Source organism: Lepidochelys kempii, chromosome 8 (genome assembly GCF_965140285.1).
Source record: "Lepidochelys kempii isolate rLepKem1 chromosome 8, rLepKem1.hap1, whole genome shotgun sequence".
Lineage (NCBI taxonomy): Eukaryota > Metazoa > Chordata > Testudines > Cheloniidae > Lepidochelys > Lepidochelys kempii.
Window position 1 is genome coordinate 18,533,191 of NC_136387.1, and position 17,345 is coordinate 18,550,535.

At 43.2% G+C, this 17,345-nt stretch overlaps 1 protein-coding gene across 4 annotated transcripts in view; it reads right to left on the reverse strand.

Moving 5' to 3' along the window:
• Positions 1 to 211: 211 nt before the first annotated feature.
• The window catches only part of PPP2R2B (protein phosphatase 2 regulatory subunit Bbeta), a 250,981-nt gene continuing 233,847 nt past the window's right edge, over positions 212 to 17,345 (reverse strand). For all 4 annotated transcript variants that reach the window (XM_073355745.2, XM_073355746.2, XM_073355747.2 and 1 more), the window contains 3 exons: positions 4,144 to 4,313; positions 3,072 to 3,163; positions 212 to 1,688 (listed from right to left, as the gene is read on the reverse strand). In XM_073355745.2, coding sequence (XP_073211846.1) covers positions 1,409 to 1,688; positions 3,072 to 3,163; positions 4,144 to 4,313 — 542 coding nt within the window. In that variant the 3' untranslated portion in view covers positions 212 to 1,408. The remainder of the gene's footprint in view (positions 1,689 to 3,071; positions 3,164 to 4,143; positions 4,314 to 17,345) is intronic.

The window sequence follows — 17,345 nt, forward strand, 5'->3', positions numbered from 1 at the left end:
GTCCATTGAGTAAGTGGCAGTCTTTCTTGTAAGGTATAGGACTTGGTAAGTCTTGAAGGACATGCTGGAAATCCAACTCATGCCTTACAAAAGAGTCTTTTAAAGGGTATGCTTTGCCTTTAAAAATTCTAGTAAATTTCATTGCAACAAACACAGCTGTTGTCTCTTTTGCACATTGTTCACAAGCCACAAGAATGCACAGCACACTGAATAAAATTTCAGTTTTATATTGTACAATTGCTCAGATAAAGAAGGGACCTAAGTAATTCTTAGGGGCAGCCTTGCCATGCAAAGAGGAAGAGCTCTTATTTTTACCATTATACCACAGAACCATGGACACCCTCTCTTCAAAGCAGTTAGGTGCAGACAGCAGTATGTGGTGGTGGTTGTATTTTTTTCCCCACAATGTCGTAAATGAGCAACTTAGAATTTGTCATTCAAATATAAATAAATAAATAATAATAAAAAAAATTAAGAGCGAGATTCAGTCATGACATGCAAGAGATTAAAACAGAACTATTAAAAATGACCAAAGCAAAACACAGGAAATGCAGACAAAAAGCCCAGATTCATTTTGGTTTGCAATAGTTGCATTTTGGAAGCATTAATTATAAAGGTATGTCATATACCAAAAAAAGGCACCACAGTATCTACAGAGCCAAATCCTTAAGAGTTTCTGTGGGATGCAAAGAAGGAAGGTAGCATCCTTGATTAGAGTGTACAGTTGATCTTTCCCTCCTACCTCCTCCTCCCCCCCAACTTTAAACCTGTCCATTGCAAATTTGATCTTTCCATTTTATGTTTGGTTTCGCTGTCTCCATGGCAGGGCAGGGAGGGGAGAAGGGGGAGGGAAGAAATGAGGGAGAAAAAAAAAGATAAATTTAAAAAAACATTGGCAAGGGCAACATCATTCTGCAAGTGGAATATCTCAAATGATACTAAAAGAACCCTGGGATTACTTAATTAGAAACAACACATACACCCCCCCCCCTTCTTTTCTGACCTTAGTTGAATTTTTAAATACCATACTACAGTATTAACCTCAATTTAAACCAGCAGATGTCTAGAACCAAACAACACTAGGAACCACCAAAGAGTACTGGATGTAATAAAAGTATCAGAAATCCAAGCCAGCTATTGAAGGGATCATTACATCTGTTAGCTCTCAACTCTTAAAAAAAAAAAATAAACAAAACCATGATACCAGTATCTACTGGGTTTGCCAACCCGTTGCTTTAAGGTGAGTGGGAGGCAGGGGATATTGGAATCTGTTTGCATGCCTCTACACATTATCTGCAGAGGAATAATTAAACAAATGAACAGGGAGGAGGGAAAAGAAAAGAAACATTTTAAAACTTGTGTTTACTAATATTCTGTACATGAGATTCCTAAAGAATAACTTGTCCTCCTAGTTAACCTTGTCCTGGAATATATACAGATTATTTGTTGCGGCCACTGCAATGATATTTTCTGAAGGATGCCAAGCTGTATGCAAGATCTTTTTGCTGAAGTCCAGACTGTCCACGCTAATTTCGTCTTTCCTCCGTTTGCCCCCAACGCACACTTTGCGGGGCTTGAGTATGGCCCGGGGTTTGCTGTTTTCCCTAGAGGCCTCCAGGGTTACGTCACGCTTGGTGTTGCGGTCAAACATTCTGAAAAAATTGTTGTAGGAACCGGTCATTATGACACTGTGAAGCAAGTGGAAAGAACAGATGAGAGTTAATTATGCCATACAAGGATGGCACAGCAGCTAGAGTTTAGGGCCTCTCAAGCTTCTATGTCTTACTCTCCCTTCCCCAATCTTGAGGCATCAGATCAGATTCACTATCCTTCTGGACAATAAGGGCATGGTGAGAGACAATGTCACTCCTGAATTAGCCATAGTGGTTTGTGATAGACTGACCTCAAGATGGCAACCTTCCTCCTTCCCCAAGGGCTAGGAATGACTTTGGTAACTTTCCTTTGAGTTCTTGGTTTTTTCCCCATGCCTCTATATTTATTGGGCTTGGATGACTGAGAACTCTATTGATAAAGGCTATTCTCGCAGGACTTCCAACCAGCCAGAATCAGCAAGTTCTGGAGAACTCCATTCCCTTTATCAGACCAGAGATCTTTGGATATATTTGAATAAGCCCACACATCTCATCAAGTCTTTTCTCTGTACTTATTCAAAGAAAATTCCCATGGAAATCCATGAGTTTTTCCAAAGTACAGACTGAATAAGAATCTCATAATTCAACATGAGTTTTTTCTGACCTGTACTCTGAATTTCACCCATCATTAAAGGCAAAAACCCCCAACCTTTTAAACTACTGATGGGGCAAGGAGGCATTATTTGGAACCAACTTAGATATGGGATTTGGGTTCAAGGCTCAATTAAGGCTGGGTTTATGTTTTGAGGGTGCTGAATTTGCACAAGAATTTGGTGCACAAATGCAGAAATCGTACAAGATTTCAGGTAATCGTACGTGATTTCTGCCACCTTGAATGGTGTGACTAATGTGAGAATTTCTGCAATTTTGGACCAAACTGTATCGTCATCTTCTTCAGCCAAAATCTCCACATGAACAACTGGTCTCCTGAGATTTCAGCCACATCGAAACCAGAACCAGAAGGTTTGGATGATGTGGTACCAAAACTTCAGGCATAGATTCAGATTACAAGGATTTGCATCTGATAGCACCTCCCCACTTCCAATAATGCCTGAAATTTTGAGGAGTTTAACATGCGGTTCTGGGTTAGGCCAATCTCTGTTTCTATCCATATATTTATGAAAAGAACTCCAAACTGTGCACCAAACATTCATGTCACCCACAAAGAGGTCAGTGAAAGAACTATAGAGCAGAAGGGAGAGAAGAGCCAATAGTATGATGTACATGCTGGTTGTGGTTAAGGTTGCATTACATTTTGCACTTAACATAGGAATTCAACTTCTCTGCTGTGTAAGAAAAATAAAGCATATCCTCCCAAACTGACAGCACATTTTGAGCGCAGAATGAATAATACAATGGGTGGTTTGGGAAACCGTCAGAGAAAAATCCCTTCTTATAATTCATGATGATGCGTCTCACCTGTCAGACCCATTCCACACACATTCAAATTTATCGAAGATGCAGTCATTCTCATAGAGCGAGCACAGCTTGCTTCGGAGGTAATCGTGTACCTAACAGCAAAGACACAAGGCAGCGGAATGAAAACAAGACCAGGCTCTATCAGAACTTCCACAAAGCATGAAGTCCAAAACTCATCAAAAAGCATAGCCAGTTTGTCAGCATTGTACCTTCAACATCTACTCACTGCTTGTTACTTCTGCATTTCACCTATATAGCCCAGCGCCTTACAAATGTGAGGTTTGTTCCCGCTGTAGTACTTACTAATACATCCTCAAACAAAGGCATTGATGGATATATTGACTGGTTCACTGTGTTCTCTGAATGCAGCCAATGAAGTGAGCTGTAACTCACAAAAGCTTATGCTCAAATAAATTTGTTAGTCTCTAAGGTGCCACAAGTACTCCTTTTCTTTTTGCAGATACAGACTAACATGGCTGCTACTCTGAAACCTGTGTTCTCTAAATGGAGTTGGACAGAGTGTTTAAGTGTGTTCAGTTGTATATGCACTTTCAATCATTTTACAGTCTAGCCTATGAAAAATGAATGTTACCATTTCAAAGATGGCTCAAGTCTCCAGTGGGCTGAAGTACAGTGACAGATCTGTGTTAAGGGACCCAGCATTGGAATGGTATCGGGTGCTGCGGGTCTGGATTAAGGAAGGTCTCGTGGGGCACTTTGCCCAACACCTGTCCAAAATATACCTGAAAATCAATTCCTCACCTTCACCAAACTAGTTTCACCAATCTATCCAAATCATAAAAGGAAAAAAATCAAAAAGGTTATAATTTATCAAGTCACTCAAGCTCATATTTTATAGATATGCTCCCATTGAAATCACAGGCAAAACTTCTGTGGGAGCAGGGGCAAGTTCTTATACTTCTTATGTTTACCCTAACCCTTTCTATCACGAACTTGTGCACCCATCAATGAAAGGTGAAATCTGGTGCTTTCCCATTTATTCCGAATCCCTACAACTGTTCCTATTTAGTTTTAAATGTCTCTTGTCCCATCAGCCTTGAAGATGAAATACCTGGTATGTCTCAATAGGCCTGTTCTCCATGTTCAGGTCCCATACTTTGACGGTGAGATAGTCCCTGGTCATGATATACCTTCCACTGTGACTGAATTTAACATCAGAAATTGAGGAGATGATCTCAGAAAAAAATGATCTGTTACTTGGGTCTTCAGGCTCTTCAAAAACTGCAGAACAAAAGAAAAACAGCAACATAAAACATGCTGTAAGTTGAATCCATATGATCTTAGAGGAAGACTGGTCATGCAACAATGGCACACTGGGGCCCCAAATCAGGAAAGCATGTGATTAACTTATTTGAGGTCGGGAAGGAATTTTCCTCCAGGGCAGATTGGAAGAGGCCCTGGAGGTTTTTCGCCTTCCTCTGTAGCATGGGGCACGGGTCACTTGCTGGAGGATTCTCTGCTCCTTGAAGTCTTTAAACCACGATTTGAGGACTTCAATAGCTCAGACAGAGGTGAGAAGTTTTTTGCAGGAGTGGTGGGTGAAATTCTGTGGCCTGTGTTGTGCAGGAGGTCAGACTAGATGATCATAATGGTCCCTTCTGACCTAAATATCTATGAATTATGCAAATTAAGTGCTTTCCTGAATCAGGGCCTGGGCTAGCATGGTCAGTTGGAATGTTCTAATGTGTCTGCTTGGACAGTATTTAGTGGCAAATCAGTGACTGTACCTGTATAGAAAGGACCGTAACAAAAGGATAGGAACGTAGGAATTGCCATTCTACATCAGACCCGAGGTTCATCTAACCCAGCAATCTGACAGTGGCCAGCACCTGGTGCTTCACAGAAAGGTGCAAGAAATCCCATAACAGACATTTATTTCATGAACCAGCCCACAGGGTAAGTTTCTTCTGATATCTGTATCTGAATGTGCAACATTAAAATAATCAAGAGAAAGAAGGGAAATTTGAGCCAAACTCAGTTTTGTTCCTACTTTTTCCTAAGAACCCTTCAGCATTTGAGCCTGATCCTTCATGGTGCCGGGGGCCCTAAACTCACATTGATGCAAGTGTCAGTGCGACACAAAAATCTTGCATATTAAGCTCTTTTTTGGGGTGAAACTTCATTTTTTTCCCTTGAGTTCCACCTCTTTACATAATGATAAGGAAAACCTGGCATTGGTGTTCTGAGATCTTAGAGTGAGACATTTTCAGCACAAAGGTCTAGCACCAAAATGCAATGACCAGTGAGACTGTCATGCTTTCTCACCATTTAATTTTGTCTGACAGTTTTAAACTATACAGTACAATCTTTAGTTGCATTTCATCATTCATGTGCAAGGCACCCTACAGTGCTATTCAGAGAGTCATTATAAATCATGCACTATAAAATATTAATTTCCTAAATTAAAATGCAGCACTACAAAATGAGGCGTCACTTTGACTGCACAGCTGGAATGAATCCAAAAGGTGGAGAACACGAGTTGTAGGGCCAAAATTGACTCTGCTATAAGCAGATGCAACTCGATTGGAGTCAGTGGACTTGCATCCCCATTTATACTGGGTCTGGATTTGACATAAAGTAGACAAAATGCCCATATTTGAAGGATTTTACCCTGCATAGTTGAAGCTACCTCACCTTTAATAAGAGCAATGAGCAAGGAGGACCATAGGAAATCAATATATCAACAATGTAACACTAGCCCAAAACCATAAAGCCTTACAGATCATTCCTGCACCCTGAAAATCAAAGTGATGAGCAACTTGAAGTCAATGTACAATTTCATAGCTACTGCAAGCATACAATCTTGTAACTCCCTGAATACATCACAATTTGAGCAGCTTACAAAGGAGACCAATGAAGTTCAGCAATTTGGGGCCCATTTATAAAATCATATTTCTGAATGCCATCAGCAGGACGTGTCTCTCTCAAAACCACCTGAACTGGTGGTCCTCGTCACATATGGACCCTTGTTGGTGGCATCAACAGAGGCTGAGGACTGAGTGGGCCATCTATCAGGTCTGATCCATCTCTGTAGATGGTCACTACGAGTTAGAGTTGAGGCAGGGTGGCATCGTGGAAGTTTGTATTGCTGCTGCACAGGCTACCCTTGTGCTGTGGTTGGAGAGAGGACTCCAGTCTCCATCCAGTCCCTTTCACTAGAACTGAAATTCTTTTTATAAAAACCCCTCCACTGCTGTTCCATTGAAAGTTGGGCTAATATTCAGACCCACCTTCTGTCTAGAAAATAAGTGGCTTAACCTGGCTGTCAGCCTGGCTGTTTCATGTACCACAAGAAGTGCTGCCAGAGACTGACTTTCAGAAGACCATACTGAGTGCAAACATTTGTTCAATGTTATTATCCCCTATCTAAGTGCTGGGCTGTGAACTCCTGAATTCTGGAGTAGGATGGGGGAAAAAAATCGCCTCAAGTGCCAGAATAAATGATCTCTCTACAAATCAGAAATGACGTAGCTCACAGCAGGATCCAGGTTGGGCTCCTTTAATTGCCAGCAGGAATTCTGCTGACCTGCAGGTTTTAAAAAATAAATAAATGAAAAACCAACACCCCAACAACAACAGAAAATAAAAGATCTGAGCTGGTCTGCAGAGAGCATCTAAATTCCATGTCATGTCTTCAGTGTAATAATTACGGGTTTGCTCACACCCAGTGGGCTGACTTCATGAGGCTTTCTTTAATGGCTGCATCATTTCCATTCAGTGTGTATGTACGTGTATGAGCTTGTGTCAAGGCTGGAAGTGTTAAGTCTATATCACACGAGCAGGAGGAATTATTGCTGATGCTGTAGAACTGGGAAATGTCAAAAACTACAAACAACAAAAAAGCCCTGGAGTATCTGAAGAATACTGTGAATGAATGGAAAATACCAGCAAGAACAAGACAATGGTGGTGTTAAAAAATAACAAGGCAAATTTTTGATACATTTCACCAGGAACTGAATATTCCACAGGCTATTGTTCTTGGGAGTCAGATCCCCCCTTGGCTGAACATCAAAATCTACTCCATTGCTTTTCCCCATGCTCTTTTTGTACAGGTTGTTATTGTTGTTTCTATATTTGCCTTTTTTACTGCTCATCTTTTTAACCTCAGTCTTCAACAACCATTGTATATGCTGTGCCAACCTTGCCTTTGTGGGGGGCGGGGTCCTCATTCCAGAGGTCTGAAGTCATAAGAAAAGCCACTACCAGGGGGAAAAGTGCTCTTCAGAGCAGCCCAAGGAAGTGACCAGGCGTCTATTTCTCCTGAATGCCCTGATGAGGGTCCCAGGAAATGGGGGCTTCAAAAGCAAGGGGGAACATTACTTTCACAGATGTCTCCATTGCTTTCCACCATGGGGGCACATCCATGCTGAAGAACGAGGAAATGTGCATGTAGGGCAAAGGAAGTGTCCAGTCATGGCTAAAAAAGAAGGCCATAATTCCCGAATGTCTTGATTCAAGTACGGGTCAAATTCTTTTATGTAAAACAGGTCCTTATGTCTGCAACGTTGGGACCCTGTCACTTCTCAGATAGGCTGGAAAACCAGAACTGCAAGAAGCAGGAAAAGATTTAGAGATGGACCCGAATGAAAATTCTGGAGCCAAAACACCCCTGAACTCTGGATCTTTGCTGAAATTCAGCCCATCTCCAGTAAGATCCTTTTGCAAGGCACCTTCAAACCCACTACTTGGACTGAGGTTTACTCATCAGTAAATAAGATCAACACCAACAGAGGACTTGGTTATGCTCTTTACTCCATTTAAACTTTCATCACAATAAATTACCAATGCTGACTGGAAAACTGGAAACGTAGAAGTCTATGAATCGCATTGTTACCAGAGACCACAGGAGGCCTCACCACTCAGCACGGGCTCACAGTTTCAGATTCCATGTTGCCACAACAATTGGCTTCCTTGGCGATTTCATCGGCAACTACTGATTCAAGCCTGTCCCAGCATATTTGGCGCAATGTCAACCCTCAGTGCAGCTGTAACAAGGAGTCCCATTGGAGACAACTGATTTCCATTCAGGTAAAAGATTTCATCACAGCAAGTAAAGACAAAGGAGAGGCAACATCAGGAAATGCTAACCATTTCCTATGCTGTGAAAAGAAGCCAAGATGGTGCAAGAGGCTGTTTCTTTTAAATAGACTGGGCAGACGCGGGGAGGGGGGAGGGACTGGAACACACAGACACAGTGAACACTGTGATGGCAGCAAACTGCATGTTTCTTCCATGATTGTTTGGGGAAGGGGGGGGGGTTAGTTAGTAGGGCATGTGAAGGCCACAGGGCAAGGAGAAGAAGGCAAGAGGTATAGGTGTGGAGTGAATCTGAGGTGAAAAGACTGAGGTGGAAGAGGAGGGGGACAGTTGACCCAAACAGCCAATCATGATGGCACAGAAAGTCCAGTCAAAACTGTTTCTTCTCCATAGTATAATTATGAAACAGCAAAGGGACTTCAATTCATTTAAAATTCAAGGAAAAGGACGGCTCTCAGGGCCAGATTTTAAAGGTATTTAGGCACCTAAAAATTCAGGTAGGTGCCTAGTGGGATTTTCAAATGCAAATGCCTTAACACATTTTTAGAAATACACTAGAATGACAGTGGTTCAATATTGCACTTCATAACAGCCAGCTGGAGAGGGCTTTTTAAGGCCTGGTCAGTGATCAGCTCAACTCTTGTTTGATCTGCATCTATGACACTGCCCAGGTGAAGCCTGGTCTAAATGGGAAATACTGTTGGATGATTCCCTCCTTGGGGAAAATGATTGGGTGAGTCTCTCTCTATGGAAAAATTGTTAGATGCAGCTCTCTATGGGAGTTGCTGCCTCTCCACGGGAAACCTGTTGCCTTGTGTCTCTCCAAAGGAAAATTGTCACCTGCTTTGCTCTGCAGGAAAATTGTCAGTTTTGTCCCATTATGGTGGAAATTGTCAATCATGTCTCTATATGGGGAAAAATATCAGTTGTCTCTCTATAGGGACCTAGGAGAGAGATTAACAAATCTCCATACAATTCCCAATCCCTTAATACACCTCCTAGAAGGCTTAGGCTATACAAGCCTCTTCCCCATTGTGCTCACTGCGCCTTTTCTACTTGGCATCCAGCTTTCAGAGTGTTTCAGATTCATTAGGATGCCACAGTCCAGCTTTTGTAACACCATCAGCACTGCATAAGGTGTATGAGTTATCCACCATGCACAGACCAGTCAAGGAGAGTCTGACTGGAAAGAAAATGCAGACAAAGCACATAATGGCTCAATGAAGTCTGGTTAATCAAAGAAGATTAGGGTTGGAAGAGACCTCAGGAGGTCATATAGTCTAACACCAACTAAATCATCCCAGCCAGGACTTTGTCTTATATGGCCATACAGTCTCCTACATGGGCTACTCAGAGTTTCCTTTGCATTTTTCCCTTGAGGGGCTCATGGGTGCCCTACCACTCATTCACATAGAAATTCTGTCCTAGTGCCCCCAGTAGCTCTCTGGTGATCCATATGGTACTGGTGGGCCTGTGCTCTAACCTCCCTCTGACTCCTTGGCAGTACAGACTCTGCAGAGCTTCTCTCCCAAGCCCAAGGATCTTTCATCTTGCTAATGGTAAAACTTCCCTAGGTAAGGAGTTCTTAGGGCATGGCTACACATGCAGATGTAGAGCGCTATGAGTTAAACCAGCTTTCATAGCGCGCAGTAGGGAAAGCGCTGCAATCTGTTCACACTGACAGCTACAAGTGCACTGGCATAGCCACATTAGCAGCTCTTGCAACGGCCACAGAGAGCAGTGCATTGTGGTAGCTATCCCAGCATTCAAGTGGCTGCAACATACTTTTCAAATGGGGTGAGGTGGAGTGGAGTGTGACAGGGGAGTGTGTTGTGTGTACGTGGGGGGAGAGAGAGTGGGTTTTTTCGGGGGCTGAGAGCATGTCAGCATGCTGTCTTGTAAGTTCAGACAGCAGCAGACCTCCTCTCTCCCCCCGCCTCTCTCTCTCACACACAACATTCCACAGTAACAGTTGCTCTGTCTCGGTGCAGATAAGCATGCCGGCTGTCAGAAACGGAGCTTTCAAAGGGCATATCCGTATTTCTACAGTGAGTCCAAAACAATGAGAAGAGTGGTCACTTTACTTAAGGGGATTATGGGACATTTCCAGAGGCTGATCAGAGAACAGTAAAGCAACACCTTGTTCACACTGACGCCCGGGCGTTTCAGCCAAGGTGCAACAAGCGTTAATCTTCTCGCCAAAGTGGAGTGCCAGGAGCGCTCTACCCATGGAGTCAGAGTGCTCTATGTGCCTTGCCAGTGTGGGCGGGTAGTGAGCTAGGGCGCCTGCAGCTGCTTTAATGCGCTCTAACTCGCAAATGTAGCCAAGCCCTTAGAGTAAAGGAACAGTTCATTTTATCAGTCTGGGTTGCTGATAAGTTTAATTAGTCTACCTCTGTATTAGCCCCTGTGGGAGTGCATGGATGAGATGCTGCTGATTGTAGCAAATAAAGCATGAAGAATGGGTAGGACCTCTCCTGGGAGAAAAGGAGTCATGAAGAGAGGACAGGTTCAGTCTGTGAAGGCTTTAAGAGCACTAATGCTGGAAACATAAGAGCTGACACACACCGTGAAAAACGTGGGACAAACCCCCAACAGAGAGCCTCATACAAAGAATACAAAGCAGACTTTGATTCCTTTGAGTTCCTGGTACTGTAGGGCAAGTGCTTACAAGTCACCATGCGTCCCACCAGGTGATATGAGAGGTCCGATCAGAGTTAACGCATTCATTCCATGGTGCACTTGCTATGCCGAGGATATTTTAACTCCACCATCAGAGGTATTTCAACAGCTAAACATTCATATAGAGCAGGGGTCTCAAACACGCGGTCTGCGGGGCTATTTCCTGCGGCCCGCCAGCTCCCCGCAGTCCCCCCGCATCCCCCAGCGTTTACCTAGAGCGGCTCTGGCCCGGCTCGCACCCGAGGCAGGGCAGGCTCCCTGCCTGCCTGCCTGCCTCCCACGCCGCTCCAGGAAGCGGCCGGGCCCTGGGGGACGGTGGGCACAGGGTTCTGTGCGTTGCCCTGGCCGCTCCTCCAGGTACCTACCCCGAAGCTCCCATTGGCCGTGGTTCCCCATTTCCGGCCAATGGGAGCTGAGGGGGGAGGTACCTGGAGGAGCGGCCCGGGCAACGCACAGACCCCTGTGCCCTCCTTCCCCAGATTCCGGCCGCTTCCCGGAGTGGTGCGGGGACACAGCAGGCAGGCAAGCAGCCTGCCCTGGCCCCAGTTCGTGCCGGGCTGGACCCCCCCCCCCAAACCCCTCCTGCAGCCAAACCCCCTGTCCTAAGCCACCTGCCACATGCCTCCTGCACCCCAACCCCCTGTGCTGAGCCCCCTGCCGCACCCCAAACCCCTCCTGGGAATGGGGGCAGGGAAGGGGGTGGGAAGAGGTAGGGCAGGGGCGGGGCCCCATGGAAGGGATGGAGTGGGGGTGGGGGCACACAATGAGGATGTGAAAACACAATGAGGATGACTGGATGTGGAAGCTGCTGTATGTACATGATCCTGGAGGGGGTGCCTGGTAAGAGTTTTGTCTGCATGAAGTGCTGTCTGATAGAGCTGATAGAGGAAAAGATCCAAGGTTTGGTGATGTAGGTGGAAAGTCTGGTTGAGTTTAGAAAGGGGTTTGAGCAGATTATGGAGCAAAGACATGAGGTATCTGAAGGGAAAAGCTCAGACTTGCAGATGGAAGCAGGACTGGGGAATTCTGAGGGGAGACTGGGTGACGAAAGTGGTCAGTGGAAGAATGTGACTAAAAGAACCAGGCAGCAGAAAAGACGGGCTAGTGAAGGACAAATAGAGCTCAAGAACAGGTTTGCAGAGTTGGAAAATGAAGAAGGGGCTCAGCAGGTAGTCACTGAAGGTGAAAGGGCAAGGAAGAAGAGAAGAGCAGCTAGTCCTATAAGAAAAGGGGAAGAGTCAATGGAGACTACACCAAATATGAGCCCCAGGAGGATACAGGATGGGTTGAAGAGGATTACAAGGGAGAATAGGAATGGAAAGAACTTGCAGCCAGAGGGAACAGTGGATAGACTGGAGAATAGCACCAGGAAAAGGCAGGTCTATGTGATCGGGGACTCTTTACTGAGAAAAATAGACAGGCCTGTAACCAGAGCCGATTGAGAGAATAGAAGGGTGTGCTGTCTTCCACCTGCTAAGATATGGGATGTAGACCTGAGGTTGAAAAAGGATCCTGAGGTTGAAAAGGGAGCGGGAAAGAATCCCCTAATTATCCTTCATGTGGGAACAAATGATACTGATAGATTTTCACTGGAACGTATGAAGGGAAACTATGCTAGTGGTGACGCTTAAGGAAATCGAGGCTCAGGTGATCTTTAGAGGGATTCTGCCTGTTCCTAGAGAAGGGCAACAAAGGTGTGACAAGATTATGACTATCAACAGATGGCTTAGGCAGTGGTGCTATAAGGAGAGCGTTGGGATGTATGGCCACTGGGAGGCATTCATGGACAGAGGACAGTTCTCTCGGGATGGACTTCATCTGAGTAGGGAAGGAAATAGACTTCTAGGATGGAGGTTGGCATAACTGATTAAGAGAGCTTTAAACTAGGAATTTGGGGGAGATGTCCAGGTAATCTCCATGTCGGATTTTAGCATTGAGAGGGAAAAAAAACGAAGTAAGAAAGGTACAGCCGTGGGTAGGAAAATGTATACAAGGAGGAAGGGAAGTGTGGATACCAGTCTAATAAGTTACACTGGCTGCAGAATGACCGTGCCTAATAGGGTACAGAATGTGTGCGAGGCCAAACAGCAAAAATTAAGATGTTTGTACACTAATGCGAGGAGCTTAGGTAACAAAATGGAGGAACTAGAGCTACTGGTGCAGGAAGTGAAACCAGATATTATAGGTATAACAGAGACCTGGTGGAATAGTCGTCATGACTGGACTACAGGTATTGAAGGGTCTGTGCTGTTTAGGAAAGACCGAAATAAAGGTAAAGTGGTAGAGTAGCATTGTATATCAATGATGAGGTAGAATGTAAAGAAATAAGAAGCGATGGAATAGATAAGACAGAGTCCGTCTGGGCAAAAATTACATTGGGGAAGAAAACTACTTGAGTCTCCCCTGGGATAGTGCTTGGGGTGTGCTATAGACCGCCGGGATCTAATTTGCATATGGAGCCCTGTTTAATGTTTTTAATGAAGTAAATCGCGTGACCATGGGAGACTTTAACTTCCCAGATATAGACTGGAGGACGAGTGCTAGTAATAATAATAGGGCTCAGATTTTCCTAGATGCGATAGCTGATGGATTCCTTCATCAAGTAGTTGCTGAACCGACTAGAGGGGATGCCATTTTAGATTTGGTTTTGGTGAGTAGTGAGGACCTCAGAAGAAATGGTTGCAGGGGACAATCTTGGTTCAAGTGACCATGAGCTAATTCAGTTCAAACTGAATGGAAGGATTAACAAAAATAAATCTGCAACTAGGGTTTTTGATTTCAAAAGGGCTGACTTTCAAAAATTAAGGAAATTACTTAGGGAAGTGGATTGGACTGAAGAATTTATGGATCTAAAGGCAGAGGAGGCCTGGGATTACTTTAAATCAAAGCTGCAGAAGCTATCGAAAGCCTGCATCCCAAGAAAGGGGAAAAAAATTCATAGGCAGGAGTTGTAGACCAAGCTGGATGAGCAAGCATCTCAGAGAGGTGATTAAGAAAAAGCAGAAAGTATACAGGGAGTGGAAGATGGGAGGGATCAGCAAGGAAAGCTACCTTATTGAGGTCAGAACATGTAGGGATAAAGTGAGACAGGCTAAAAGTCAGGAAGAGTTGGACCTTGCAAAGGGAATTAAAACCAATAGTAAAAGGTTCTATAGCCATATAAATAAGACGAAAACAAAAGAGAAGAAGTGGGATCGCGAAACACTGAGGATGGAGTGGAGGTCAAGGATAATCTAGGCATGGCCCTGTCATAAATATAAAGGGAAGGGTAAACCCCTTTGAAATCCCTCCTGGCCAGGGGAAAGCTCCTCTCACCTGTAAAGGGTTAAGAAGCTAAAGGTAACCTCGCTGGCACCTGACCAAAATGACCAATGAGGAGACAAGATACTTTCAAAAGCTGGGAGGAGGGAGAGAAACAAAGGGTCTGGGTCTGTCTGTATGCTGGGTCTTTGCCGGGGATAGACCAGGAATGGAGTCTTAGAACTTTTAGTAAGTAATCTAGCTAGGTATGTGTTAGATGATGATTTCTTTAAATGGCTGAGAAAAGAATTGTGCTGAATAGAATAACTATTTCTGTCTGTGTATCTTTTTTGTAACTTAAGGTCAAAGTCCAGAGTCCAGAACAGGATAGAGATACACTTCCAAACTTCCCAAGGTTCAGCAGAGTTTGGAACTGGGACATTAGTGGACAGAGATGGGGTCAGCTGCAAAGATCATTTCCAGCTTCCAATTCCAAATCTTTATAGATGTTTGGAGGTCTGGTTTTAGTTTGGACCCCATGAGAAATGTAGTAAATGATCAGGGACTCTTGGTGAAGGCTTTTACCAGATCTTTATTAACTTGGATGCTTATAAAAGTCAAACAAAAGATCCTCCTGGTGCAGGTCTGTGAAATCTTAAGATCAATTATTGATTAATGTAGGGCAGGTGCTTTCTTTCAACTGGGAAGAAAATGTAACCAGAAGCACAAATTACACTTCTTGTCTTAGATCAGGACAACAAGGATCTTGGATTCTATTTCTACTAGCTTCCTGGGTAACCTTGGGCAAGTTATTTGACCTCTCTATGCATTAGTTTATCCACATACTTACCTACCTCACAGTGGTATTGTGAGTCTTAATTAATACTGAAATATCCAGATAGTAGGCTTTATATAAATGTAAGGTAGTATTCTCTCCTTCATGCACAAAGGCAACTACAAGCTACCTTGCATGGAAAGAGGTGGTAGCTTAACAGAGCTTTGACTACAAAGAGCAAATATGCTGTAAAAATAGAAACACATATGTTAAAGCTGACCCTAGGCAGTGTGTTGCACCCAAATACTTATAAAAAGGTTAATAGATATGACTGGATGTAGACTGATATGGTCTGAATTTTGATTACACACGGGCAGTTATTAAATATCTCCTTTAGAGAATTCATCTCCAAAAGCCAGTGTTGCTTTTTCATTTTGAACTTTGATGAACTGTCTCAATTCTGACTCTCACATCTGCTGAGCTGCAATTGATTGAAGGCCAATGCTTCTGAAGGAGAGAGGAAAATCAATATGAAATGTCAAGGGAGAGGTCAAATTGAACTGGTTTTCGCAGTTGGCTTGTATACGCGCTGAGGACTAAAAGGACATTTCAGCAACTGAACAAAGGGAGATACCAAATGAGGGTTTCTACTGCTGAAAAGTCAAGAAACTGAATTTTGTTTGCTTCTTAATTGTATTAGGAATCTCAGGTGGGAGCTGATGCCACAGGATAGTGGGACAGTGCAAAGAAACAGTGGAATTTAGGGAAACTGCTGTTCAAAAACTTAAGCCCTCCATATAGAAATATACAGTTTTCCTCCCAATCTACTTTTTTTATAACCTAACAATATGTTGTAGATATGCAGCTATAATCATGCTCTATGAAGATCAAAAGCATTAGTTTGCACTTCATTTCTCATCACCTCAGTGAGGTTAGATCCTGAAATATGCGGAGAAAGTACTGTCTGGATCTAGTTTATTAGGGTTAGGACTCAATGGCACCATGTTTGTGCGATTTGTTCTTGCAATATTCTCACATCTTGAATGCTAGAAATCTCCTGAGATGCTTGTAAGATATGGAACTGGAAAATAGGTCCCCTCAGAACCAAAACTGCAGAGTCAGCTGATTCAGATCTAGATTTTCAAAGAGGTTTGAATTCCAAACTTATGGCCTGTCTCCAATAACAGTTTTATTGTTGCTTATTAGTCTATGAAAGGACATGTGAGCTTCTCAGGTCACTAAGAATTACAGTACAATATTAACCTGCTTTACATTGTCTTCCAACAACAACACACTTGTTTTTAGATTCAAATAACCCTTTAAAAGTGTTGCACCCACAGGTGTTAGAATAGCTTTTGGGATCTGTGAATTCAAAAATATGTAAATCCACGGTGCTCTAAAAGGTGATGAATTCTAATCACCAGCAACTGGGTAGGATATTGGCAGATATTATGACTTGAGCAATAGAAGGCACAAATATCCTTGCATATTAAATCTACTGAAAGAAGATACATGCACTTACAACTTCCAGGCTTGTCCTTTTGGGATTGCTAGGAGAAGATGCTCATCCTTTGAAATATCTCTAAACTCATTAATAAAAGAGATGCCACAATGTATCAGCGTTATGGGCCTATAGCATATCATATGGGTCTATAATATATGTTTGGAGCGGTGTGAAAACGGCAAAACTGTATTTTCAAAAATTCTTGTGGATAAAACACACTCATCTGCTTCGCTAGCGTTCATGACCCCTTATATTTCCATATCCACAAACATCCCAGTCATCAAGTTTTTAATTGTGGAATTATTGGTGGGAAGTGAATACTAGCCAGATATATATTTTGAGTGTCCTTCCACCAGAAATACTCCCCTGGCCATTTTGAAAAGCTCCTATTGTTTGCACAATAGCAATATCGATAGATTATAAATGTTTGCAGAGAATAAAATATAGGGCATCTAATCCAGGAAGAAAAACAACATCATGGGACTCAGGTGACCAATCATAAAGCACGAATAACCGGCCCTGAATTTATTGTGCTAACTCTTCTCTTAAATGTAGCTTGTAAACTCCTTTAGGCAGGGACTGTATTTGTTATATGTTTGTACAGTAGGGCCCTGTCCCCTAAGACACTACCACAATACAAATAATAACAATGTGTATACTGATTCATTTGTAAAAAAATGATTCACTCACACAAACTATTCATTGAACAATACTGAATTACGAACAAACTCCTAACCGTTTCATAGACTTTAAGGCCAGAAGGGACCATCATGACCACCTAGTCGGACCTCTTGCACATCACAGTCACAACTTATTTGTAAATAAACAATGAACAGAGAACCAGCATCAATTAGCTGGATACATTATCAGCAATTAATAATTCCACGAGCTCTGCTGAGGTTAAATCTGAAATTAGAGAAAAAGATGTGATATAAGAACATAAGAATGGCCATACTGGGTCAGACCAAAGGTCCATCTAGACCAGTATCCAGTCTTCTGACAGTGGCCAGTGCCA